Source organism: Oncorhynchus masou, chromosome 6, assembly GCF_036934945.1.
Source record: "Oncorhynchus masou masou isolate Uvic2021 chromosome 6, UVic_Omas_1.1, whole genome shotgun sequence".
Taxonomy (NCBI): Eukaryota; Metazoa; Chordata; class Actinopteri; order Salmoniformes; family Salmonidae; genus Oncorhynchus; species Oncorhynchus masou.
In genome coordinates this window covers 81515922-81543588 of record NC_088217.1, presented here as the reverse complement: position 1 = coordinate 81543588, position 27667 = coordinate 81515922, and the positions used below count along the sequence as shown (strand labels likewise).

The 27667-nt window shown below is 47.5% G+C and overlaps 1 protein-coding gene across 4 annotated transcripts in view; it reads right to left on the bottom strand.

Moving 5' to 3' along the window:
* Nucleotides 1-1244: 1244 nt before the first annotated feature.
* LOC135542787 (histone deacetylase 4-like) overlaps nucleotides 1245-27667 on the bottom strand; it is an 82513-nt gene continuing 56090 nt past the window's right edge. For 3 of the 4 annotated variants that reach the window (XM_064969983.1, XM_064969981.1, XM_064969984.1), the window contains 17 exons: nucleotides 25779-25907; nucleotides 25356-25585; nucleotides 18344-18524; nucleotides 17672-17865; nucleotides 13461-13661; nucleotides 12023-12218; nucleotides 11590-11723; nucleotides 11211-11360; nucleotides 10639-10746; nucleotides 8041-8184; nucleotides 7782-7901; nucleotides 7603-7700; nucleotides 7041-7159; nucleotides 5820-5953; nucleotides 5597-5681; nucleotides 4844-4976; nucleotides 1245-4761 (listed from right to left, as the gene is read on the bottom strand). In XM_064969983.1, coding sequence (XP_064826055.1) covers nucleotides 4719-4761; nucleotides 4844-4976; nucleotides 5597-5681; nucleotides 5820-5953; nucleotides 7041-7159; nucleotides 7603-7700; nucleotides 7782-7901; nucleotides 8041-8184; nucleotides 10639-10746; nucleotides 11211-11360; nucleotides 11590-11723; nucleotides 12023-12218; nucleotides 13461-13661; nucleotides 17672-17865; nucleotides 18344-18524; nucleotides 25356-25585; nucleotides 25779-25907 — 2399 coding nt within the window. In that variant the 3' untranslated portion in view covers nucleotides 1245-4718. The remainder of the gene's footprint in view (nucleotides 4762-4843; nucleotides 4977-5596; nucleotides 5682-5819; nucleotides 5954-7040; nucleotides 7160-7602; nucleotides 7701-7781; nucleotides 7902-8040; nucleotides 8185-10638; nucleotides 10747-11210; nucleotides 11361-11589; nucleotides 11724-12022; nucleotides 12219-13460; nucleotides 13662-17671; nucleotides 17866-18343; nucleotides 18525-25355; nucleotides 25586-25778; nucleotides 25908-27667) is intronic. The other variant, XM_064969982.1, reaches the window with a different exon arrangement.

Below are 27667 nucleotides of genomic sequence, written 5' to 3'. Positions count from 1 at the left end.
ATCTACAAGAGCTGTCCTCACATTTCCCTTACATATTAGTCATTAACTAGCCTGGTTAAAGTCTGATTTAATCAGGATAGTAACTCACCATTTCAGTGTTGAGAACTAAACACCAGTACGGTTAGTGTTCCACATTAGGAGAAAGAGACTATATTATTTTCTCCTAACATTGTGATAGCTGGTTGTAGTTCCTATGGCGATGCTGTTGAAATACACCTGGTAATGTATGGCTTTGATGTATTTTGATGAATAACTGATGTGAAGCCAAACAGATATCTGGGCGGCTAACAAACGGTCGGTCTCATATTGTTCTCTTCCTCAGATGTGTTTCTCCAACTCAGACATCTTATTTTACGTCTCCGCTGACATCTAGTGAAACTCCAGGGGAAGTTACAGTACAATGTGTCACACTGCTGTTATGACCCCCCTGCAGGTACATGGTTCACCCAGCGAGTAGCAGGGGAAGTTACAGTACAATGTGTCACACTGCTGTTACGACCACCCTGCAGGTACATGGTTCACCCAGCGAGTAGCAGGGGAAGTTACAGTACAATGTGTCACACTGCTGTTACGACCCCCTGCAGGTACATGGTTCACCCAGCGAGTAGCAGGGGAAGTTACAGTACAATGTGTCACACTGCTGTTACGACCACCCTGCAGGTACATGGTTCACCCAGCGAGTAGCAGGGGAAGTTACAGTACAATGTGTCACACTGCTGTTACGACCACCCTGCAGGTACATGGTTCACCCAGCGAGTAGCAGGGGAAGTTACAGTACAATGTGTCACACTGCTGTTACGACCCCCCCTGCAGGTACATGGTTCACCCAGCGAGTAGCAGGGGAAGTTACAGTACAATGTGTCACACTGCTGTTACGACCCCCTGCAGGTACATGGTTCACCCAGCGAGTAGCAAACAAAGAGACTCTCTCCCCAAACTCTCTCCGGGTCTCTAATCATTTCAGTGGTCGTACAGATCAAACGTCTCAGAGTAGGGGTGCTGATCTAGGGTCTTCTGTTCAGCAATCTTAATTCATTATCAAGAAGGCCAAACTGATCTTAGATCAGGACTCTCTACTCTGAGACGCTTTATGAATACTGGCCCAGATCTACACCAGTGCCTAGGACGGTTGTGGTTTCTGGACAGGGCCTTTGATACTCAAGAACATATTGACTTGATATAGGTCTGGTAACTATACATTTTTGGATTCATAAATAAGCATCACAATTAACACACAAGACGGCTTCATTTTTCAGAAATATATTTTAGAGTTTATGTCTGAGACAAAATGTCAAAAGCATATAGGTCCCAACAAGATATCATTTGTAACAATGGAATGGAAAGACAACAAAAATAACTTTTTCATTTACATATGTAAACCGAGAATAGCTCCTTTTAACCACAGTGGTTTTAAATACAACTGGCTTAAGTGGATAAGAGTCTGCAGAAAATTCCCTTCCCAATCAACCACATATGGAGTGTTTTAAAGGTCCGATGTTTTAGCCATTGTCTACTTTGTGTGTCTGTCCCCAACACCCTAGAAACACTCTTAGGGAGAGACAAGCAGTCTAGATGGATGTAATGCCACGTTCATGTGGAATCGGAAGTTCCTATTTCCAACTGAGAAGTTTCACTTGAGCGAAACTCCAAGTCGGAATTTCAAGTGGGAAACAGAAGATGTTGTTGCCCGAGTTGGCGAGTTGTGATGTTTCACCACTGACCTTTGAACTTTTCAACCAAAAAATAACAAATCAGTTTGACAACTACGACCTCATCAATATGGAGAAGGTAGCTAGTTTGACCATATTGTCAATGTTCAGCAAGCTAGCTAACTTTATTATTAGCAACCTTGATAAGCTAGCTAAAATCCTATTGGTTGAAGAATTTTTCCGACTTCAAAAGCACTTAAACACAATCATTACGGACTTAATTGTTCCACTTCCCCATTTCCCATGAGCATGTGAAGCCAGCATAGATACACTCGGAGATTAGCCTAGCTAATCCATATTCCTCTTACTCAAAACACAGTCAAGTCTATTATCCATTATTCTTGTTTAAGTGCTGGGTAATTTCCCTACAAAAACTGAGCATTTACATTTTTTTAAATCTAATGTGGAATTCATTTTAACAAGTCCTTTGTATATCCTTAGTACACCAAAGAAGAAGAGACATTCACGCTGGGTTTTCTGGGATAGGATTTAGTCCTCCAGTTTTCTTCTACTGTGCAAATACAGTGTTACACAGACGTACAGACAGACAGGCATGCGGACAGACAAACCATGCAGAGAATTAGAGGCCATGAAAGAAATGTTTTTTAAAGCATACCAAACCCTGGGGCTCTGAAACAATTCATAGGAATGGTGAATCTGAGAGCAAACACAAAGCAAAGCAACAAATAGAATGTTTACTAAATCATGAAAAGGAAACATGATACTACCAAAATTAGTGTAAGAACATTATTGAAAACTAAAAGGAGTTATTTACTAGGGATGAGAATAGTTTGAACTACAATGAGACCATCCCAACCCACTAATATCATGACTCCGGTTTCTTGACAACCTGACTAATGTAGCTACGACAGGAAGAAGTGATGTCACAACATTTTCTGAAGTGGAGGTATGCTAATGTACAGTAACCATGGCAGCACAGCAGTAACCATGCTATCCATCAACAACAGTGTGTTATGGTGTCAAAAGTAACCTCGGTATGTCATTTTGGTTGGTCCCAATGAAGTCAAACGCGAAAGCTAAGTGTCTTTAAAATGCCCCATGCTAGTCTAGTCTAGCTACAGTGCAGCCAGGAACAATACAGTACAAAAACAAATGTGTGGAAGAGACCAAATCCAGTGCTGCTGAGTGCAGGGCTGCTCCAACCAGGGCCAGTTTAAAACAGTGCAGTCAACCTCAACCCCCACATAAGGTTTTTAGAGTTATTTACTGGAGTGAGACCATCTTTGCCATAGCTATTCTCTTTCACAACGTCATAGCTCTCATGTAGGCTACGGATATAATATATTTCTAGGTTTTCCATGTCGAACCTCTCTGTAAACAGGATCATTCTGTAAGTAAATAGACAATTGCTGGAATCATGGTATAAAGTAGAAAGGCTGATCTCCATCCCAATGCATGATGAGGACACTAAGAGCAAGTGGCACATCAACTGTACAGAGTAACAACGCAAAATGACAAATACGCAAATATAAAAAGTATGTTCAAAATGTGAGATTTTCATACATGCCAAAAATAGAATTGTCACACACTTGAGATCGTTGATTAAGAAAAAGATGATGATGGCATAGTCAATTGACTAGCTCGATGTTGAAATGATAGTTTCAAAGATGGCAAATTAACACTCGGCTTTACAATATGTTCAATTCAATATACATGACAAGATGTTTATAGTAACTATTAACTAAGGTAGTTGCCAAACAATACATTGGAATTCAATAATTATTTAACCAAAGGTTGAGACATACATGTTTGATCCGTGAGCTCTCGAACAGTGTGCTTGGTATGAAAAGCCAGTAGTAATACTGTGTGTGCCTGCTGTTACTAGTGGTACGAAAGAGCTGGATGCAAACTCATGCTTTGGCTTTTTTTTTTGCTCGACTAGTTCTTTTTGGATAACTTTCTAACCTTGCAACCGACAGGTCTTTCTGGTGAGACATGCTTTTCTCCGTTAGCGATTGGTTATGTGATAAAGGGAAGCTACATAAGGCTAAATGCTAACCTTCAACAGTGCTTTACGAATCAACTGGAAGTTGAACGTTTCAAATGTTTGCTTGCAACTACCTTTTTGAAGCATTTTTACAGAAAAATATATCAATCCAAAGGTATAATGACCTCTAAAAGAGGCTGTGAGAGACTGTCTGTCTACATCACAATCCTGGTAAACATGCTGAAAGATCCTTTTGTCCACCATCCCGTCCTCTGTCAAACAGGAAAATGGATTTCTCTCTCCCCTGGTCAGGATCATCATTTAAGGCTTCATTTCTGACACAATCCTGAAATCCATCAGAGCTTCACAAAGGCACTCTCTCATTGGTGGACCATCACAGAACTACCAGCTGCATCAATAAGGCAAAGATCCAATAGCCTCATCATCCAATAACGGCAAAGGCCGCTTGCTCAACGGCCAACCACAGTCAAGTCTACTGTCTTCAGCCAATGACAGCCCGACAATTCTCCTACGGGCTTTGTTGTCCGCCATCTCTCATTAGTAACCACCATCTCCATCAGTAGTATGTCCTCCATTTAGGGGGACAAAAGCAGGAGAGAAAATAAATGTCCACGCTGTGTGTGACAGCCAGACTTGTCCTGTCCTCTGTCTCCGTATTTGTCCACGGGGGAGCTCTGTAAAGCAGCAGATCTTTCCTTCAGGAGTAAGCCTTCTATTATCCGCCTCCACTCAGAGAACCCACTGCCTCGGTGCTGGGGTGTCTTCTGGGGCTGCCTCAGTCTCTATAGAGTCACGGTGAGCTGACCACGCGGAGCTGTCTGGCTGCAGCGCTTTGTCACTTCCGTCCTTCATATCGTATCCCCATTGACTCCCTACTCTGAAGCCCATCCCTCTCTCTCATTGGCAGAGGAGCTGCCAATCAAGGTGATAGGCACGGCGCGGAGGGACTAAATGAAAGGGACAGTCGAGACTCTCCAGAAGGTAGTCTTCCGAGCTGCAGAGGCCGACAGTCACGGTGCGACGCCCTTATGCTTCCCCCGCTATAATGGTGCTTCCTCCTCCATGGGTTCCTCCTCCGACCTGCTAAGGGGAACAAAAGGAGAGAAAGGTGCGTTAGCAAAACGGGTGCATCTCAATAGAACTGATAGTAGCTATGGTGACCTACCTCTGTTTGTTGGCCACAGAGAGAGAGGCCATGGCGCTGACGGTCTCAGCCTCCTCAGAGTCTCCTCTCTGAGCCTCCAGCACAGACAGGCCCAGCCTGGGGGAGCCACGCTGCATGGAGCGCCAGTACTTACCTGGAGAGAGAGAGAGAGAGAGAGAGGGAGAGAGGGAGGGAGAGAGAGAGGGAGAGAGAGAGAGAGAGAGAGAGGGAGGGAGGGAACAATGATAAAGGATCAGTAAGTTAACTTCAGAAGCTAGCAGATCCATTACTTACCAACAACAGCTGCAAATCCCAATAAAACTTCATCACGCTTTGAAGTTTACATTCCTTGATTTGTCTAGCACTATCCTGTTGTGTGGGTCAGAGTGTAGTATTTATTTAGTTTCAGAGCACAAACATTTCTCACACTGGCTATAGCCCAGGCCCAGGAAGGGGCAGGTCTGCCCGGGCAAGTCCGGGGGGTTGCCTAGTAACACGTGCCTCGGAAGAAAGAGAATGTCTGCATAGCGCAACGAATTTCCATGATTCAATGCTAGGTTTGGCCTGAACAGCTAGCGTGATAGCGAAAATTTGATTTCAGCGAATAAGGAGCAGCATCTAACAAAATAATTAAATTACGGCATTCACTAATCATAAACTATTTACAGTACATTTACAAAAAATCTAGCTTACTCAACCTTTAAGACTGGAGAAAGTGGAGGGAGAACTTCCTGCCTCTTCAATCTCAGATAGGATACTGTGCTTGGTACTCACTGTGTGTTTCTATAACCTTCTCTATGGAGCACACAGCATTCTGGTTGGGTCTCTGCTCCAGAAGCGTCTGAGGGAGAGGATCCAGCTGTGGACAACACATACACACTGTCAAACTGTGCCATCTGATAACCGGACACACACCAGTCCACCTTCACCATTCATCCATTCCCTCTCCTTTTCAGTTCTTCACCAGACCAGTATAAATGATCCCTTCTTCCCTCACCTGGATGCCCAGCAGAGCGGAGACGCAGGCCTCGGAGGCGTCACAGATGGCCATGAGGTCGTGACCTCCCTCCAATGCCAGCACCACGCGACCCTCCGCCAGGGTCATCAGCTGACGCGTCAGGTACCCAAAACCTGCAGGGGAGGGTGTGTGCGTGTGAAGGGAGGGGCAGAGAGAGGGATCATCAATACAGTGCATTCAGAAAGTATTCAGACCCCTTGACTTTTTCCATGTTTTGTTACGTTACAGCCTTATTCTAAAATTGATTAAATACATGTTTTTCCTTTTCAATCTACACACAATACCCCATAATGACAAAGCAAAAACAGGTTTTTGGAAATTTTGCAAATGTATTAAAAATAAAAAACTGAAATATGACATTTACATAAGTATTCAGACCCTTTACTCTGTACTTTGTTGAAGCACGTTTGGCAGTGACTACAGCATCAAGTCTTCTTGGGTATGACTCTAAAAGCTTGGCACAACTGTATTTGAGGAGTTTCTCCTATTCTTCTCTGCAGATCCTCTCAAGCTCTGTCAGGTTGGATTGGGAGCGTTGCTGCACAGCTATTTTCAGCTCTGTCAGAATGGCCATCGTGTTCATGGTCACCTCCCTGACCAAGGCCCTTCTCCCACGATTGCTCAGTTTGGCCGGGCGGCCATCTCTAGGAAGAGTCTTGGGGGCTTATTTTTTGCTCTGACATACACTGTCAACTGTGGGACCTTCTACAGACAGGTGTGTGCCTTTCCAAATCATGTCCAATCAATTCAATTCACCACAGGTAAAACATCTCAAGGATGATCAATGGAAACAGGATGCACCTGAGCACAATTTTGAGTCTAACAGGGTCTGATTACTTATGCAAATAAGGTATTTCTGTTAGTTTTTTTTGTATACATTTGTAAAATGTTTTTAACAAATCTGATTTTATTTGTCATTATGGGGTATTGTCTGAAGATTGATGAAACATTTTTATTTCATCCATAAGGCTGTAACGCAACAAAATGTGGAAAAAGTCAAGGGGTCTGAATACTTCCAGAATGCACTATACACCACAGCAGCAAAGAATACAGTGAATGACACTAGTATGTGGACACCCCGTTAAATGAGTGGTGTCCACATCTTCTGTCTGTCATGTTGTGTCTGGACCTCAGGCGTCAGCTAACAAAAGAACAGATCCAGACATCATTGCACCAATGCTACTTTACACATAAACGTACATTTGGAGGTGAGGGTGTAACCGCCTAGGGGAGGAGGATGACCCTCAACGGCGTCGAAGCCTGAGGACACCAGCACCACGTCAGGAGCAAATTCATTAGCTATGGGCATCACCACAGACCTAGGGAGAGGGAAAGAGGGGGGGAGAGAGTTGGTCAGTTTCGCAACTTCAGTGCATGTGTGTTTTTTGATATTTGGTATTTTATTAGAATCATTATCTATTTTGAAAGCAGCAGCTACTCTTCCTGAGGTCCACATGAAACATGACATAACACAGAGGAACAGCTTAAGGACAGAACGACATACATGTAAAAACAGCCCACACATCAATACATACACAAACTATCTAGGTCAAATAGAGGAGAGGCTTTGTGCCGTGAGGTGTTGCTTTATCTGTTTTTTTAAACCAGGTTTGCTGTTTATTTTAGCAATATGAGATGGAACGGAGTTCCATGCAATAAGGGCTCTATATAATACTGTACACTTTCTTTAATTTGCTCTGGATTTGGGGACTGTGAAAAGACCCCTGGTGGCATGTCTGGTGGGGTAAGTGTTGTGTGTTACCTGAAGGCTGCCAGGTACTCTGCATCTCCCATAGGTGGCTCCAGCCCCCCGGTGAAGGCCATGTTAACATTAAAACCTACTCCTGGACCACTGCCCACCTGACAGAGAAAGGATGGGAGGAATAGCCATGAGAACACACACACACACACACACGTTTCCATGAGATGTGTCACCATTACCTCGTCGGGTGCTCCGCTGCCAGGGAAGAAGTTTCCATCGTCGTATCGATGGAGAGACAGGTACAGCACGTTGGGGTCGTCGTAAAATGCCTGCTGGGTCCCGTTGCCATGGTGAACATCCTAATGGACAGCACACATGGCCAATCAGATGACCATTGTCCAATTTTTTCTACTTCTTCCATCCAATGGTAATTCTACAGTCATTTACAAAACCCACTTTCTCTTTAAAAGGTCAGTTGAAGGACCAGCACGAACTCACCCAGTCTACTATGAGGATCTTGCAGATGTTGAGTCTCTGTTGGAGCAGCCGAGCTGCGATGGCTACTGAGTTAAAGTAGCAGAAGCCCATGGGAGTGCTCTCTTCTGCATGGTGTCCAGGGGGTCGAACCACAGCAAAGCCGTTCTGGAAACCAGATGCAGCAGCTACATTACCCACAACTCCATCCATGAGGGGGAGAGATTGAGTGCATTCTTTGTGAAGGGGGGAAAAAGTGTAGAGAGACCTAACCTTAATGGAGGGATAGAGGGATGAAAAGGAGAAGAGGGTAGAGACCTAACCTTAATGGAGGGATAGAGGGATGAAAAGGAGAAGAGGGTAGAGACCTAACCTTAATGGAGGGATAGAGGGATGAAAAGGAGAAGAGGAGGGTAGAGACCTAACCTTAATGGAGGGATAGAGGGATGAAAAGGAGAAGAGGAGGGTAGAGAGACCTAACCTTAATGGAGGGATAGAGGGATGAAAAGGAGAAGAGGAGGGTAGAGAGACCTAACCTTAACGGAGGGATAGAGGGATGAAAAGAAGAGGAGGGTAGAGACACCTAACCTTAATGGAGGGATAGAGGGATGAAAAGGAGAAGAGGAGGGTAGAGACACCTAACCTTAATGGAGGGATAGAGGGATGAAAAGGAGAAGAGGGTAGAGACCTAACCTTAATGGAGGGATAGAGGGATGAAAAGGAGAAGAGGAGGGTAGAGACACCTAACCTTAATGGAGGGATAGAGGGATGAAAAGGAGAAGAGGGTAGAGACCTAACCTTAATGGAGGGATAGAGGGATGAAAAGGAGAAGAGGGTAGAGACCTAACCTTAATGGAGGGATAGAGGGATGAAAAGGAGAAGAGGGTAGAGACCTAACCTTAATGGAGGGATAGAGGGATGAAAAGGAGAAGAAGAGGGTAGAGAGACCTAACCTTAATGGAGGGATAGAGGGATGAAAAGGAGAAGAGGGTAGAGACCTAACCTTAATGGAGGGATAGAGGGATGAAAAGGAGAAGAGGGTAGAGACCTAACCTTAATGGAGGGATAGAGGGATGAAAAGGAGAAGAGGGTAGAGACCTAACCTTAATGGAGGGATAGAGGGATGAAAAGAAGAGGAGGGTAGAGACACCTAACCTTAATGGAGGGATAGAGGGATGAAAAGGAGAAGAGGGTAGAGACCTAACCTTAATGGAGGGATAGAGGGATGAAAAGGAGAAGAGGAGGGTAGAGAGACCTAACCTTAATGGAGGGATAGAGGGATGAAAAGGAGAAGAGGAGGGTAGAGACCTAACCTTAATGGAGGGATAGAGGGATGAAAAGAAGAGGAGGGTAGAGAGACCTAACCTTAATGGAGGGATAGAGGGATGAAAAGGAGAAGAGGGTAGAGACCTAACCTTAATGGAGGGATAGAGGGATGAAAAGGAGAAGAGGGTAGAGACCTAACCTTAATGGAGGGATAGAGGGATGAAAAGGAGAAGAGGAGGGTAGAGAGACCTAACCTTAATGGAGGGATAGAGGGATGAAAAGAAGAGGAGGGTAGAGACACCTAACCTTAATGGAGGGATAGAGGGATGAAAAGGAGAAGAGGGTAGAGACCTAACCTTAATGGAGGGATAGAGGGATGAAAAGGAGAAGAGGAGGGTAGAGACCTAACCTTAATGGAGGGATAGAGGGATGAAAAGGAGAAGAGGAGGGTAGAGACCTAACCTTAACGGAGGGATAGAGGGATGAAAAGGAGAAGAGGAGGGTAGAGACACCTAACCTTAATGGAGGGATAGAGGGATGAAAAGGAGAAGAGGGTAGAGACCTAACCTTAATGGAGGGATAGAGGGATGAAAAGGAGAAGAGGAGGGTAGAGACCTAACCTTAATGGAGGGATAGAGGGATGAAAAGGAGAAGAGGAGGGTAGAGACCTAACCTTAACGGAGGGATAGAGGGATGAAAAGGAGAAGAGGAGGGTAGAGAGACCTAACCTTAATGGAGGGATAGAGGGATGAAAAGGAGAAGAGGAGGGTAGAGACACCTAACCTTAACGGAGGGATAGAGGGATGAAAAGGAGAAGAGGAGGGTAGAGACACCTAACCTTAACGGAGGGATAGAGGGATGAAAAGGAGAAGAGGAGGGTAGAGAGACCTAACCTTAATGGAGGGATAGAGGGATGAAAAGGAGAAGAGGGTAGAGACCTAACCTTAATGGAGGGATAGAGGGATGAAAAGGAGAAGAGGGTAGAGACCTAACCTTAATGGAGGGATAGAGGGATGAAAAGGAGAAGAGGAGGGTAGAGACACCTAACCTTAATGGAGGGATAGAGGGATGAAAAGGAGAAGAGGGTAGAGACCTAACCTTAATGGAGGGATAGAGGGATGAAAAGGAGAAGAGGGTAGAGACCTAACCTTAATGGAGGGATAGAGGGATGAAAAGAAGAGGAGGGTAGAGACACCTAACCTTAATGGAGGGATAGAGGGATGAAAAGGAGAAGAGGGTAGAGAGACCTAACCTTAATGGAGGGATAGAGGGATGAAAAGGAGAAGAGGGTAGAGAGACCTAACCTTAATGGAGGGATAGAGGGATGAAAAGGAGAAGAGGGTAGAGAGGACTCACCTTCAGTTCACCAGTGGCCACTTTGAACACCAGCTCCACCACAGAACCCACAGCCAGACGAACTGCAGTAGAGGAATGGACCTCGTTCCAGATGGTGTCACTGTCCACCTGCAATCATCATCATCGTCACAGTTAAAGGGACACTTTGGGATGTTGGCAATGCAGCCCTTTATCTTCTTGCCCAGAGTCAGACGAACTTGTGGAGACCATTTTTATGTCTGCGTGCAGTTTGAAAGGAGTTGCTAACTAGCATAAGCACAATGACTGGACGTCTGTGGTAACAGCTTGCATGTGACCATAAGCTAGCATGATAGCTGTTACCATAGACGCCCATTTATTGTGCTAACACCAGTTAGCATTGACTCGTGAAAATACCTCTAAATTCCTTCATACTGGACACAGAGACATACACATTGTATCCACGAGCCACGTGTTCATTTCACTTTGGTGAAGTAGATAAATGGGTTCATTGCCAAAATATAAAACGGGGTTAATGATTTGAGGAGAAATAGGAGGAGGCAGAGGAGAAAGGAGGAGGAGAAGAAAGAAGGAGGAGGAGGATGAAGACTCACCCCCACTCCTCCACATGGTAATCTGACCAACATGGGCGTGACTGAACAGTCTAGTTTCTGTCGGAGGGGGTTGGTTCCATACAGCAGGACGTGGGCTTCAGAGTGGACTGTCTGGAGCTCCTCCAGAGTGGCCTTCCTACCACGGATACACTACACACACACACACACACACACACACACACACACACACACACACACACACACACAAAATGGAGACATGCAACATTTCCTTTCTATTCATTTGCTTTATTTTCTCTGTGTTTAAGTGAATCACAAATGACAAAGTACATGGAAAGGATAAGCAATGATGTATGATGTAAAAATGATTATATAACAGAGAATAGCAAAGAGAAGGATGGTTGAGGGCTTTAGAATGTACCTCACACTGTCCCCTAAGTCCCGTCTCCTGCAGTCTGGACCAGATGCTCTGGACGCGCCCGGCGTGCTCCGGATGGGTGTGTGTGTTCCCGCACATACACTGGTGCTTCTGCATCAGAGAGTCATACACCAACCCTGCAGGTAGAACCCAGGACATTAGCACAAACACACGCATTGTAATGAACACACGCATATTACCACTGACACACACACACACATCCACACACACAAGTGGAAACAACAAACTGACAGAGCAAAATAAGGAGGGATAAAGGAGCGACAGACAAAGAGAAATATATAAAAATTAATCTACATCTGCATTGCTTGCTGTTTTAGGGTTTAAGCTGGGCTTCTGAACAGCACTTGGTGACATCTGCTGATGGAAAAGGGCTTTACAAATACATGATATAAAAGAGAAGAGCATTACTACTAACCTGTGGTGAAGCGAGGTTTGGTGGGAGGCTCAGGAGGCGGGACAGAGATGGGGAAGGAGGAAGCGGAGGCCGGAGACGATTGGGCCCTAGAGAGGGGGCGGTGACCTGGGAAGGTGATTGACAGACCGGCTGCCTCTATGGAAGCCTGATAGTTTCTCAGCTGGTGGATTCTCTGCTGCTCCAACAATATGGCCTGCTGCTCAGAGAGAAGAAAGAGGTGGACGAGGAGGGGAGTAGGAGAGGGGAGAGAGAGGAGGGGAAAGAAGGAGAGTGAGAAAGAGAGAAGGGGGAGGAGAGAAAGAGAGAAGAGCAGCGGAAAGAGAAAGGAGGGATAGAACAACATTGCATGATAGCAACAGAGACACAGCCACCGATGGCTATTGTGACCTGCTCTTTATAATGTGTTTACAACATTTGGCCACACGGCGGCAGTCAAGCTACGTGAGGTGAACCAAAACACATGACATTATCTGCAGGAGAGTAAGTGGATTTAAAAGATGCATGGTTTCCTCTCATTAAAGAAGGACTCTGTGTCAGAAACATAGCATCCTGGGACAGGAAATAGCATATTATTGCCCAAGTGAATCATTCAATAAACACAACTAATGATAAACGAGATAAGTGTGTGTGTGTGTTTGTGTGTGAGTGTGAGTGTGTGTGAGTGTGTGTGTGTGTGCCATAAAGTCAATACCGATATGAAAGTGCTTGTTTTGTACGCTGAGAATGAGCCTCAAATGTGCATTGTCAAAGTCATGGAAATGCAGTCATTTAAGATATATATTAAAAGGTATACTTGTTTGCGAGTGAATTTACTTACCATATGTTGGTTTCAACATATTTGGGGGCCAAGAAGAAGCCGAAAAGAAAACACCATTTCATGAGAACTACAACTCCTCCCAGGTGTTCACTGAGTATACACTATATTCTTCTTTTCATGACAAAGCCTGAGCAGGTGAATCCAGGTGAATGGTGTGTTCCCTTATTGATGTCACTTGTTAAATCCACTTCAGTGTTTAGACGAAGTGGAAGAGAACAGTTAAATAAGGATTTTTAAGCCTGGGAGACATGGATTGTGTATGTGTGCAATTGAGTGTGAATGGGCAAGACAGCACTGGTTTGTGTCAAGAACTGCAACGCTGCTGGGTTTTTCACACTCAACAGTTTCCCATGTGTATCAAGAATGGTTCACCACCTAAAGGACATCCAGCCAACTTGACAACTGTGGAAAGCATTGGAGTCAACATGGACCAGCCTCCCTGTGGAACATTGACACCTTGTGGAGTCCAGGCCCTGACGAACTGACACAGTTCTGACGGGATGATAAATTGATGATGATCTTGAAACCTATTCAAAAGACATGACCCTGGAAGTAGGATGACATCACTAGCACATCCTATTGACCTGTGGTAGCTCCCTCTCTCACACTCACTCCTCCTACCTGTCTGAACAGCAGTTCCTGCTGCATGTCCTCCTCTTGGTTCTCTTGGGGGTCTGGGGGCTCTTGTTTGATGGCGAACCCACACGGAAAGCCTCCGTCCTGGGGAGAGAGGGCCTGGTGCTCCCTCAGCTCTTCCTCGGTCTCCTCCGGGTGACTCTGGTGCTGCCGGGTCCCTGTGGGCTCACTGGGCTTGCCCATCATCTAAGGAGAGGGTATGGGTCAATCCATCGTCTAGTCATTGATGATATTCAGTACAGTAGTAATACAGTAGTAATAGATGTAGCTTTACTAAGACGTGGCGGTCAACATTTTAACATTGAGTTGTGTGTGTGTGTGTGTGTGTGTGTGTGTGTGTGTGTGTGTGTGTGTGTGTGTGTGTGTGTGTGTGTGTCCTTAAGACTTTCGAAATCAGTGGAAGCTGCTAGAAGCTATCCACAAAGCAGTGCACTGAGCTCCACATCTCCTATCCACACATACTGGCCATGAATGGGAAACTAGATCACTATGTAATAACGGCTGTGAGCGGGATTAGGGGTCCACGGAGACAGGAAATCCTCTGTCTCCAGAGACCAAATCAAATCAAATGTATTTATATAGCTCTTCCTACATCAGCTGATATCCCCAAGTGCTGTACAGAAACCCAGCCTAAAACCCCAAACAGCAAGCAATGCAGGTGTAGAAGCACAGTGGCTAGGAAAAACTCCCTAGAGACTAGGTTCTCATACACTGAACGGTCAATGGGAAACCTCTGAGAGCACTAGTTGAAAAACTCCCTAGAGACTAGGTTCTCATACACTGTGAACGGTCAATGGGAAACCTCTGAGAGCACTAGTTGAAAAACTCCCTAGAGACTAGGTTCTCATACACTGTGAACGGTCAATGGGAAACCTCTGAGAGCACTAGTTGAAAAACTCCCTAGAGACTAGGTTCTCATACACTGTGAACAGTCAATGGGAAACCTCTGAGAGCACTAGTTGAAAAACTCCCTAGAGACTAGGTTCTCATACACTGTGAACGGTCAATGGGAAACCTCTGAGAGCACTAGTTGAAAAACTCCCTAGAGACTAGGTTCTCATACACTGAACGGTCAATGGGAAACCTCTGAGAGCACTAGTTGAAAAACCAAATGAAGCTTGTTAAAGGGAAAGAAAAGGAGGGATGAAAGAAAGGAAAGAGGGGAGATGGTGTGTGTGCCAGGGAAAGGAATCATCCCACTCTGTACAGGGGAATGAAGCTTGTTAAAGGGAAAGAAAAGGAGGGATGAAAGAAAGGAAAGAGGGGAGATGGTGTGTGTGCCAGGGAAAGGAATCATCCCACTCTGTACAGGGGAATGAAGCTTGTTAAAGGGAAAGAAAAGGAGGGATGAAAGAAAGGAAAGAGGGGAGATGGTGTGTGTGCCAGGGAAAGGAATCATCCCACTCTGTACAGGGGAATGAAGCTTGTTAAAGGGAAAGAAAAGGAGGGATGAAAGAAAGGAAAGAGGGGAGATGGTGTGTGTGCCAGGGAAAGGAATCATCCCACTCTGTACAGGGGAATGAAGCTTGTTAAAGGGAAAGAAAAGGAGGGATGAAAGAAAGGAAAGAGGGGAGATGGTGTGTGTGCCAGGGAAAGGAATCATCCCACTCTGTACAGGGGAACATCTCTTGGCACTGTTCCTGTGTGTAAACAATGGGCAGAAATAATGACTTGTATTTTAAGCATTCATCAGTGTCGGTCAGTTAATAGGCCTACTTGGAAATGTCTCGTGTGCTACTTTGTTTTGATCTATATTAGTATACACTTATCTAAGTCATTCAACCCAAGTGCACTGCAAAATGTCTGCACTACAAAAAGTCTTCCAGATCCAACTATTCAGGTGAAATTGAAACACAGCAATTAATTTTACTCCGGTCTAATGTGTCACAAAGTCCAATGATATTTCTCGGGGGTTTAGAGTTCAAGTTAGAATGAGGTTTAGGAGCTCAGCTTAGTTTTTCAGGTTATGGTTAGGGTACAGGTTAGGGAAAATATAATTTTGAATGGGACTGAATGGTGTGTCCCCACAAGGTTAGTTGTACAAGACTGTGTGTGTGTGTTATTGGGTGGCCTGGCAGCCCTCGGGGCCTGTGGCAGGGTGCCAGAGGAACAGCGTTGACGTCAGAACCCTCACCAGCTACCTCATCCTCCTCCACAAACAAGCTGCTCTTTCCCTTCTTCACTCCCCCCTCCCTCTCTACCTTATTTTTCCTTCCCTGCAGAGTGATCTCTCTCTCCCCTCACACTCGCTCTCCCCTCACACTCGCTCTCCCCTCACACTCGCTCTCCCCTCACACTCGCTCTCCCCTCACACTCGCTCTCCCCTCACACTTGCTCTCCTCTCTCTCTATGGGAAGTACTGAAAGTTCCAACACATTAAATGTGATTTTTCACTAGAATGAATGCAAAACTAATGCAGAGCCACAAACATTTCAAAACTTTTCTTTATAATTATTTCCCTGTTCATATTTTGTGCTCTTTCCTACTTGTGTGGCAGCACTCGGAAACCCCCAGTGATGTCACATGCGTTACTACGGGGAACGTTCCGTTTCATTGTAAACAGAACGAGGTACTATACATCCTGAAATGGCCTTTTTCAGTAGCGATGAGAGAAATATACCTGAATCACATGTGGGCCCACTGCCTCTCTCCCCATTGACTACGGCAGTGCCCCAAAGTGGCTCCCTATTCCCTATATCGTGCGCTGAAAGTAGTGCACTACATAGGCTATTTTCTGAAATGGCACCCTATGCACTATGACTGTGTGCTTTCTAGGTTGTTGTTTTTACATTTATTTTTCTCTCCAAATTCGTGGCATCCATTTGGTAGTTACAGTCTTGTCCCATCGCTGCAACTCTCGTACGGACTCGGGAGAGAAGAAGGTCGAGAGCCGTGCCTCCTCCGAAACACGACCCAACCAAGCCGCACTGCTTCTTGACACAATGCCCACTTAACCCGGAAGCCAGCCACACCAACGTGTCGGAGGAAACACCGTACACCTGGTGACCCCTAACCCGGACAACGCTGGGCCAATTGTGCGCCACCCCATTGGTCTCCCGGTCGCGGCCAGCTGCGAAGTGGCCTGGACTCGAACCAGGACCTCTAGAGGCACAGCGATGCAGTGCCCCACTCGGGAGGCTGTGCTTTCTGTAACAATAGATGAATAATGCACCCTGTACAGACTACACCACCTAATACCCTGTGATCAAGTCATACTGATAGACTTTTACCATCTGGCCCTTCAAAGCTCTGACAGATTACTTTCATATACAGTATTAGATCTACTCTGGTCAGAGATAAAACACTAAGAAAACTGAACGGAACATTTGATTGAATGTTGAGAAACGTTGTAAATTAGTTAAACGGTGTTTACTGTTTCTCTGTGGGGATGTCACCTAAGGGCATGAAAATTATCAATACGAGAGAGCGAGAGAGCGAGAGAGAGAGAGAGAGAGAGAGAGAGAGAGAGAGAGAGAGAGAGAGAAGAAACGGCGCTCAGCAAAGCACGGCTGCCTAGTTCCTGAATGACCATATCTGGCAGTGAGTTCCGCTTTGTTTCCATGGCGGTGTGGAGTTAGCTACTGTCACACACATGGACATTGCTTCCTGTCCCTATTGTTCCTATGGGAGGATTATTAACAAACACACATACATACATACACTCCAGCTATACCCTGTCCTCTTCCCTCCCTCCCCACTGCTCAAACCCACCCTCCCCCCCCCCCCGCCTCCTCCTCCATCAGCACTCTTCCCCCTCAGCACTCCTCCCCACTGCTCAAACCCACCCTCCCCCCCCCCCGCTCCTCCTCCATCAGCACTCTTCCCCCCCTCAGCACTCCTCCCCACTGCTCAAACCCACCCTCTCTCCCTCCTCCTCTTCCCTCCCTCTCCACTGCTCAAACCCACCCTCTCTCCCTCCTCCTCTTCCCTCCCTCTCCACTGCTCAAACCCACCCTCTCTCCCTCCTCCTCTTCCCTCCCTCTCCACTGCTCAAACACACCCTCTCTCCCACCCCCCCACCACTCCTCCTCCATCAGCACTCTTCCCCCCCTCAGCGCCCCTCCCCTCTGCTCAAACACACCCTCTCTCCCACCCCCCCACCGCTCCTCCTCCATCAGCACTCTTCCCCCCCTCAGCGCCCCTCCCCTCTGCTCAAACCCACCCTCTTCCCCCCTCCCTCACCGCTCCTCCTCTACCTTGTTGATGTGTAGCTGCTGGAACTGCTGTTTGTGTTTCTCCAGGAACTGTTGGTGTTGCTGTTGGACCACCAGCTGCTGCAGGGCCTGGGCCTGGGCGTTCTGCTGGGGCAGTGGGGCCGACTGGGTCCGACCCAGGGGACGGTGCTGCCCACGCAGCATGTGGATGGAGGGAGACTGGAGGGCGTCCACACCTGGGTTGGGAATACACACACGAGGGTATGGTTATAGCCATGGATACACACGCCCGAATCCACACAAACACACTGGTCCCAGGACAAGAAATATCCGCAGTGGAACTGGCTCTGTTAAGCACACACAGAACAGTGGAATGGAGCTTAATAGGAGCACAGTACTACAAGCCTGGCAGAAGAACCTTCTCTAGTCTGCCAAAAAAGGAGCCCCCAATCACTTCCCAGGCTGTGCGTGTCACCAGTCATTTACTCCACTGTCAGCTGAAAATAGCACTGGGAAAGTGAGTCAATGGATGTGTTCCTTCAACACCGGTGGGCACAACTTTCTCTCTCATTGACCCTCTGCTTAACAGAAGATGAAAGGAAGTCTGTCAACAGAAGGAAGGGGGAGGGGGGTTATCTGTTAGGAAAGCACACAGTGTACTGGGACACTGTGTGTGTGTTCTCCACCAAAGTACCATTCTACTGCTGTACCCACCTGCCAGTAGGGGCCCGTGCGCGCCAGTCTGTTCCAGCAGGACCAAGTGCTGCAGTAGTGGGCCGTGCCCCCCTGCACCCCCTCCGTCAGCCAGGTAGGTGGCTAGGGGGGCACCGCCTAGGAAGGGGGGGCTGAGGGAGAGGGCCGAATGTTGACCCCCATCCTGCTGGGCTGAGGTCACCTGGAGAATGGGGTCAGTATAGAAGTGTTTTACATAGAACTGTTGGGATACATCTATATGTTAAAACTGACATTGGTTGGATGCTTCTATTGTCTTTACTGGTTTCATACCAACTGCTTTAGGAAGACTGAGGTACACATTACAAGCCTGTTGTCGTTGCTATTGTAAACAGATTTATTTTGGCAATATTGTGATTTCTGAATTCATCTTTAAAGGATGGTTCCTCCTAAAAAACACAATGTCATATAAGATGAGACAGACAGGGAGAAAAAGAAAGAGAAATAAAGAGAGAAAGAACATTAGATAAACAAATATCCCGTTCATATGAAGATGAAGGTACGGCAACTTTTCTTTATCAGTGTAAGGTGTTACAGGTAAGAAAGCCTGTACTTATATTTCTGCCAACCGACCAAGTACTGATTGTGGTATTATGTTTAAAAGTCCCGCTCAGTATAAAACTTTGCCTTTCATTTGACCGGCTTTGGTACACATTAAAGCTTCTATTGTTGTCTGACATCAAACTTGCCCTCGTCGATCACAAAGCTTCACAGAAATTATTGTGAAGCATTTAATTTCTCCATAAAAATACGCAATTTTGTTGTTGAGCCGTCCTGCTATTCTCACAGAAATGCTTTGCCATTTATCCTGGGAGAACACACACACCACCATTTAGCCCGGGAGAACACACACACCACCATTTAACCCGGGAGAACACACACACACCACCATTTATCCCGGGAGAACACCCACACCACCATTTAGCCCGGGAGAAAACACACACACACCGCCATTTAGCCCGGGAGAACACACACACATCGCCATTTAGCCCAGGAGCACACACACACACACCGCCATTTAGCCCGGGAGAACACACACACACACCGCCATTTAGCCCGGGAGAACACACACACACACACACCGCCATTTAGCCCAGGAGCACACACACACACACCGCCATTTAGCCCAGGAGAACACACACACACACACCGCCATTTAGCCCGGGAGAACACACACACACACCGCCATTTAGCCCGGGAGAACACCCACACCACCATTTAGCCCGGGAGAACACACACACACCGCCATTTAGCCCGGGAGAACACACACACACACACCGCCATTTAGCCCGGGAGAACACACACACACCGCCTTTATCCCGGGAGAAAACACACACTCACACACACACACCGCCATTTAGCCCGGGAGAACACACACACACCGCCATTTAGCCCGGGAGAACACACACACACCGCCATTTAGCCCGGGAGAACACACACACACCGCCATTTAGCCCAGGAGAACACACACACACACCGCCATTTAGGCCGGGAGAACACACACACACACACACCGCCATTTAGCCCGGGAGAACACACACCGCCATTTAGCCCGGGAGAACACACACCGCCATTTAGCCCGGGAGAACACACACCGCCATTTAGCCCGGGAGAACACACACACACCGCCATTTAACCCGGGAGAACACACACCGCCATTTAGCCCGGGACAACACACACCGCCATTTAGCCAGGGACAACACACAACGCCATTTAACCCGGGACAACACACACTGCCATTTAGCCCAGGAGAACACACACACCGCCATTTAGCCCGGGAGAACACACACCGCCATTTAGCCCGGGAGAACACACACCGCCACTTAACCCGGGAGAACACACACCGCCATTTAGCCCGGGACAACACACACCGCCATTTAACCCGGGAGAACACACACACACCGCCATTTAACCCGGGAGAACACACACACACACCGCCTTTAGCCCGGGAGAACACACACACACACCGCCTTTAGCCCGGGAGAACACACACACACACCGCCTTTAGCCCGGGAGAACACACACACACACCGCCTTTAGCCCGGGAGAACACACACCGCCATTTAGCCCGGGAGAACACACACCGCCATTTAGCCCGGGACAACACACACCGCCATTTAGCCAGGGACAACACACAACGCCATTTAACCCGGGACAACACACACTGCCATTTAGCCCGGGAGAACACACACCGCCATTTAGCCCGGGACAACACACACCGCCATTTAGCCAGGGACAACACACAACGCCATTTAACCCGGGACAACACACACTGCCATTTAGCCCGGGAGAACACACACACCGCCATTTAGCCCGGGAGAACACACACCGCCATTTAGCCCGGGAGAACACACACCGCCACTTAACCCGGGAGAACACACACCGCCATTTAGCCCGGGACAACACACACCGCCATTTAGCCCGGGACAACACACACCGCCATTTAACCCGGGAGAACACACACACACCGCCTTTAGCCCGGGAGAACACACACACACACCGCCTTTAGCCCGGGAGAACACACACACACACCGCCTTTAGCCCGGGAGAACACACACACACACCGCCTTTAGCCCGGGAGAACACACACACACCGCCTTTAGCCCGGGAGAACACACACCGCCATTTAGCCCGGGAGAACACACACCGCCATTTAGCCCGGGAACACACACACCGCCATTTAGCCCGGGAACACACACACCGCCATTTAGCCCGGGAGAACACACACCGCCATTTAGCCCGGGAGAACACACACACCGCCTTTTAACCCGGGAGAACACACACACCGCCATTTAACCCGGGAGAACACACACCGCCATTTAGCCCGGGACAACATACACCGCCATTTAGCCAGGGACAACACACAACGCCATTTAACCCGGGACAACACACACTGCCATTTAGCCCAGGAGAACACACACACCGCCATTTAGCCCGGGAGAACACACACACACACCGCCATTTAGCCCGGGAGAACACACACCGCCACTTAACCCGGGAGAACACACACCGCCATTTAGCCCGGGACAACACACACCGCCATTTAGCCCGGGACAACACACACCGCCATTTAACCCGGGAGAACACACACACACCGCCATTTAACCCGGGAGAACACACACACCGCCTTTAGCCCGGGAGAACAAACACACCGCCTTTAGCCCGGGAGAACACACACACACCGCCTTTAGCCCGGGAGAACACACACACACACCGCCTTTAGCCCGGGAGAACACACACCGCCATTTAGCCCGGGAGAACACACACCGCCATTTAGCCCGGGAGAACACACACCGCCATTTAGCCCGGGAGAACACACACCGCATTTAGCCCGGGAACACACACACCGCCATTTAGCCCGGGAGAACACACACCGCCATTTAGCCCGGGAGAACACACATCGCCATTTAGCCCGGGAGAACACACACCGCCATTTAGCCCGGGAGAACACACACCGCCATTTAGCCCGGGAGAACACACACTGCCATTTAACCCGGGAGGACACACACCGCCATTTAACCCGGGAGGACACACACCGCCATTTAACCCGGGAGGACACACACCGCCATTTAACCCGGGAGAAAAGGCCCTGATGTTTAATAATAAATGATGGGTTAACATGCATTTTTAACTTGTAGGCCATCGGTCTTCAGACAAAATAACTGATGGGCAGTTTGAAAGGAGAGAAAGTAGGTGATGGTGTGATCACATTGGCTGAAATATCAATCATATTTTTGACACACTACTTCAGTGTCACGGGAACGTGTGGAACCCCTGTCATATAGCAAAGTAATATTTGAAAAGAGACCATGCCCTAATAGGAGAAGAGGATGAGCGGAGCGTCTTGCCCCTCCAGGAGAAGAGGATTAGCGGAGCGTCTTGCCCCTCCAGGAGAAGAGGATGAGCGGAGCGTCTTGCCCCTCCAGGAGAAGAGGATGAGCGGAGCGTCTTGCCCCTCCAGGAGAAGAGGATGAGCGGAGCGTCTTGCCCCTCCAGGAGAAGAGGATGAGCGGAGCGTCTTGCCCCTCCAGGAGAAGAGGATTAGTGGAGCGTCTTGCCCCTCCAGGAGAAGAGGATGAGCGGAGCGTCTTGCCCCTCCAGGAGAAGAGGATGAGCGGAGCGTCTTGCCCCTCCAGGAGAAGAGGATGAGCGGAGCGTCTTGCCCCTCCAGGAGAAGAGGATGAGCGGAGCGTCTTGCCCCTCCAGGAGAAGAGGATGAGCGGAGCGTCTTGCAACTCCAGGAGAAGAGGATTAGCGGAGCGTGTTGCCCCTCCAGGAGAAGAGGATGAGCGGAGCGTCTTGCCCCTCCAGGAGAAGAGGATGAGCGGAGCGTCTTGCCCCTCCAGGAGAAGAGGATGAGCGGAGCGTCTTGCCCCTCCAGGAGAAGAGGATGAGCGGAGCGTCTTGCCCCTCCAGGAGAAGAGGATGAGCGGAGCGTCTTGCCCCTCCAGGAGAAGAGGATGAGCGGAGCGTCTTGCCCCTCCAGGAAAAGAGGATTAGCGGAGCGTCTTGCCCCTCCAGGAGAAGAGGATGAGCGGAGCGTCTTGCCCCTCCAGGAGAAGAGGATTAGCGGAGCGTCTTGCCCCTCCAGGAGAAGAGGATGAGCGGAGCGTCTTGCCCCTCCAGGAGAAGAGGATGAGCGGAGCGTCTTGCCCCTCCAGGAGAAGAGGATGAGCGGAGCGTCTTGCCCCTCCAGGAGAAGAGGATGAGCGGAGCGTCTTGCCCCTCCAGGAGAAGAGGATGAGCGGAGCGTCTTGCCCCTCCAGGAGAAGAGGATGAGCGGAGCGTCTTGCCCCTCCAGGAAAAGAGGATTAGCGGAGCGTCTTGCCCCTCCAGGAGAAGAGGATGAGCGGAGCGTCTTGCCCCTCCAGGAGAAGAGGATTAGCGGAGCGTCTTGCCCCTCCAGGAGAAGAGGATTAGCGGAGCGTCTTGCCCCTCCAGGAGAAGAGGATTAGCGGAGCGTCTTGCCCCTCCAGGAGAAGAGGATGAGCGGAGCGTCTTGCCCCTCCAGGAGAAGAGGATTAGCGGAGCGTCTTGCCCCTCCAGGAGAAGAGGATTAGCGGAGCGGCTTGCCCCTCCAGGAGAAGAGGATGAGCGGAGCGTCTTGCCCCTCCAGGAGAAGAGGATGAGCGGAGCGCCTTCCCCTCCAGGAGAAGAGGATGAGCGGAGCGTCTTGCCCCTCCAGGAGAAGAGGATGAGCGGAGCGTCTTGCCCCTCCAGGAGAAGAGGATGAGCGGAGCGTCTTGCCCCTCCAGGAAAAGAGGATTAGCGGAGGGCAAGACGCTCCGCTCATCCTCTTCTCCTGGAGGGGCAAGACGCTCCGCTCATCCTCTTCTCCTATTAGGGCATGGTCTCTTTTCAAATATTACTTTGCTATATGACAGGGGTTCCACACGTTTCCGTGACACTGAAGTAGTGTGTCAAAAATATGATTGATATTTTATTTGGTTATATTGCATTATGTTCTTACTATAAAATACATGCGTGTTTTCTGTGATCAGTGCAGGGGAATGTAAGTGTGTGGTCTGCTTAATGAACAAAATAAACTATTGATTTTATTTGCATTGCAAAGCCATGTTGCCTACAGGTTGTCCATACCAGTAACATAACTCAAAATAGGCTATTCTATTCTTCTGAAAATACATTTCATTAGCTGCATGTTTCTTAGGACCTGCCTAAACAAATGAAATGGATTTCTTTGTGGTGTATATTCAGTGGATTTATTCAAATACACGCACACCCCCTTACTCCCTCTCCCTACTCCCACCCCACACCCCCTTACTCCCTCTCCCTACTCCCACCCCACACCCCCTTACTCCCTCTCCCTACTCCCACCCCACACCCCCTTACTCCCTCTCCCTACTCAGGATACATAAAAAGGCTTATGCAGGCAAGAATGTGGTTAACATGGAACTGCTTGAAAGGGGGTCAGATAAGCATTGCCCTCTTTCTCACAGGCTACATACTGTAAATCATGTGTGACCACAGAGAGAGACCAACCAACACACACAGGGAGACAGATATATATATATATAGATAGAGAGATACAGAGAGAGACCAACCAACACACACAGGGAGACAGATATATATATAGATAGAGAGATACAGACAGAGACCAACCAACACACACAGGGAGACAGATATATATATATAGATAGAGAGATACAGAGAGAGACCAACCAACACACACAGGGAGACAGATATATATATAGATAGAGAGATACAGAGAGAGACCAACCAACACACACAGGGAGACAGATATATATATAGATAGAGAGATACAGAGAGAGACCGACCAACACACACAGGAAGACAGAGAGACAGATATATAGATAGAGAGAGACTGACCGACACACACAGGAAGACAGAGAGACAGATAAATATATATAGATAGAGAGAGAGTGATAGAGAGAGATAGAGAGAGACCGACCAACACACACAGGAAGACAGAGAGACAGATAAATATATATAGATAGAGAGAGATAGAGAGTGATAGAGAGAGACCGACCAACACACAAAGGGAGACAGATATATATATAGATAGAGAGAGACCGACCAACACACACAGGAAGACAGATATATATATAGATAGAGAGAGACCGATCAACACACACAGGAAGACAGATAAATATATATAGATAGAGAGAGATACAGAGAGAGACCGACCAACACACACAGGAAGACAGAGAGACAGATAAATATATATAGATACAGAGAGATACAGAGACAGACAGACAGACAGACATATATATATATCTGTCTATATATATATATATATCTGTCTATATATATCTGTCTATATATATCTGTCTATATATCTGTCTATATATATATATCTGTCTATATATCTGTCTATATATCTGTCTATATATCTGTCTATATATATATATAATCTGTCTATATATATCTATATATATATATGTCTAATATATATAGAGAGAGAGAGAACGAGAGAAGAGAAGAGGAGAAACAATATGTCCACAGAGAGTCTTACATTGGAAGCAGAGGTGGCCGTGGCGGGCAGACCTAGGGTGATGTTGGGGAGGGAGGGGGACGTGTACAGAGACAGCTGGCTGAGTTCACCACCACACAACCGCTGAGCCAGGGACACATCAATGCTGTTGGACACTGCCACAGTGACGCCGTTCTCATTGGGGATGTTGCTGATGCTGTTGTTGTTAGGAGAGCTGGGGCCGGATCCAGGAGCGCTGTTACACGCTGAATCTAGAGAATGTATTCATATCTTAACTCCGTCATGACTGTTCCACACCAGGTCTACAGCTACAGTACAACATGAACCAAATACAACCAGTCAGTTAGTCATCTCTTCCATGTTAAATCTACTACACAGCTCTGTTGTGTGCGAGGTCTGAACCTCCTGGCCGTTCCTCTCCACAGCGTTGAGTGTGTGTCCTACCTGCCATATCCAGTGAGCGTTTCTTGGCAGTTGTGATCGGGCTGTCTTTACGCCTCAGTAGGGGGCTGCTCCGTCGCTCGCTCACCTTCTGCTTCAGACGAGAACGTAGCTTCAGGTTGGGCTCAGAGGCTACAAGGCAGACACACACAGAAAGAGAGAGAGCACAGATATGACCAACACAACCCAGGCTTGTAACAGAGAGTAAGACTCTAGAGAGGCCCATGGTTCTGATACGGCTCTGTCATACCGTATCCCTGCAACTTGAACCGCAGTAAACAGAAACCACAGTTTTGTTGAGGCAAACAACAGTTCGAGGTTAAACCTGTCGATCAAACAAGGCCCATTTTATCTAACCAAACGACTAAGTTACACAACCTGCTGTTCACCATCATGGAGGTGGATGAGGTATGTTTCCTCCCCATTACAATGTACTGAGCGTTGGGAAAATATGCGCCAGCCACATCAACAAGGAAATAATAGTGTAGAGGGGAATGAACTGATTTCTGGGAGCGACGTTGCCAATTACAGCAGGCTTTGTCAGTGTGCATTCAAATGGAGAGAATTTAGAAAGACAAGGACGGAGAGAGGGACTGCAATGTCATGACTACCATGTTCTGAATTGATGCTAATGTTCATGGCACGGACAATCAGGGCTCTCTGTAGGGACACTCGACCAATAGAAGTCCAGTACTAATTATCCAGCCAGGGCGCTATTTCAGGCCTTTTGGAAAAACAAAGGGCGCAAAGCAGGAAGGGAACAACAAGAGCCCTCTCTCTCTCTCTCTCTCCACTGCTCCCTCCATCCTTGTTTTTATCCACACGTTTGTTTCTCTCCGTTTAACAAGGGACAGACTAATGATGCAGGCGCTAGTTTCATAATTCAAAGGTGGCCGCGGACCGCGCCACTACGGGAGAAAGTCTGGCGGGGGGTCAAACAATCATGTACTGAATGGATGGTATGACACACGTTTGGTCAAATGTTATGGTCTCCCATCTGAGAACAGACACAAGAGGAACATGGATTGATTCATAAAGAGCCCACCTTTTCAACCTATCAAGCCTGTACACAGGCGGGAATCGGCCTATATGAATAGGGGCACATTGAAATGTTTCAAACAGAAGAAATATGAATTGCATGTGCCTAACCATGGCAGCGGTTGAAAGGGAATACTTTTCGCAGCATTTTTCAGGAAAGAAAATCTAAAAATACTCTGGACACATTCAGTAACATAAGAATACTGCTGGAAAATGTGGGGGTATGTGGATAAAACAAACAAATGTCAAGGGTTGAAGTGAGAGGACTGACCGGTGTCTCCAAGTGTTTATGATATGGAAATGTGAAACAGGTGTGTGGTTTGCTTGTATGACATATTAAAGCGGTAATTATCTCACATCTCATCTTTCAGAACACATTAAGTCCCTTTTCATTGACAACATTCGCCTCACTCAGACAACAGACGGAACTGTAGAGGAACTTGCAGCCTTACTCATTGCTAGAGATGATTAAACCCCCATGTTGGCTGAATGGACATAGACAGGGATGGGGGTTCATGTACTTGTTAACAGTAAGGTCTGTGTCCCATTGATCTCATAAATGTTCATCAGTCTGGCTTCAGGCCAGGTCATAGCACGATATACAGTGGTGGCGCGGAATTATTGGCTCCTTGATAAAGATTAGCAAAAAAGACTAAAAACTTTTAAAAAGACCAAAAAATTCAACAATTATATTATACTAATAAAACCTCTTTCTCTGAGCAATTGTGTTTAAGAAATTACAACAAATCTCTAAAAGATAGCGGTCAGAATTATTACTGGTTCCAACCCAGTTTAGAAAACCCCCGGCGGGGCTATGGTCACATGACATGGAGAGAGGTCATTGGCAACGCACA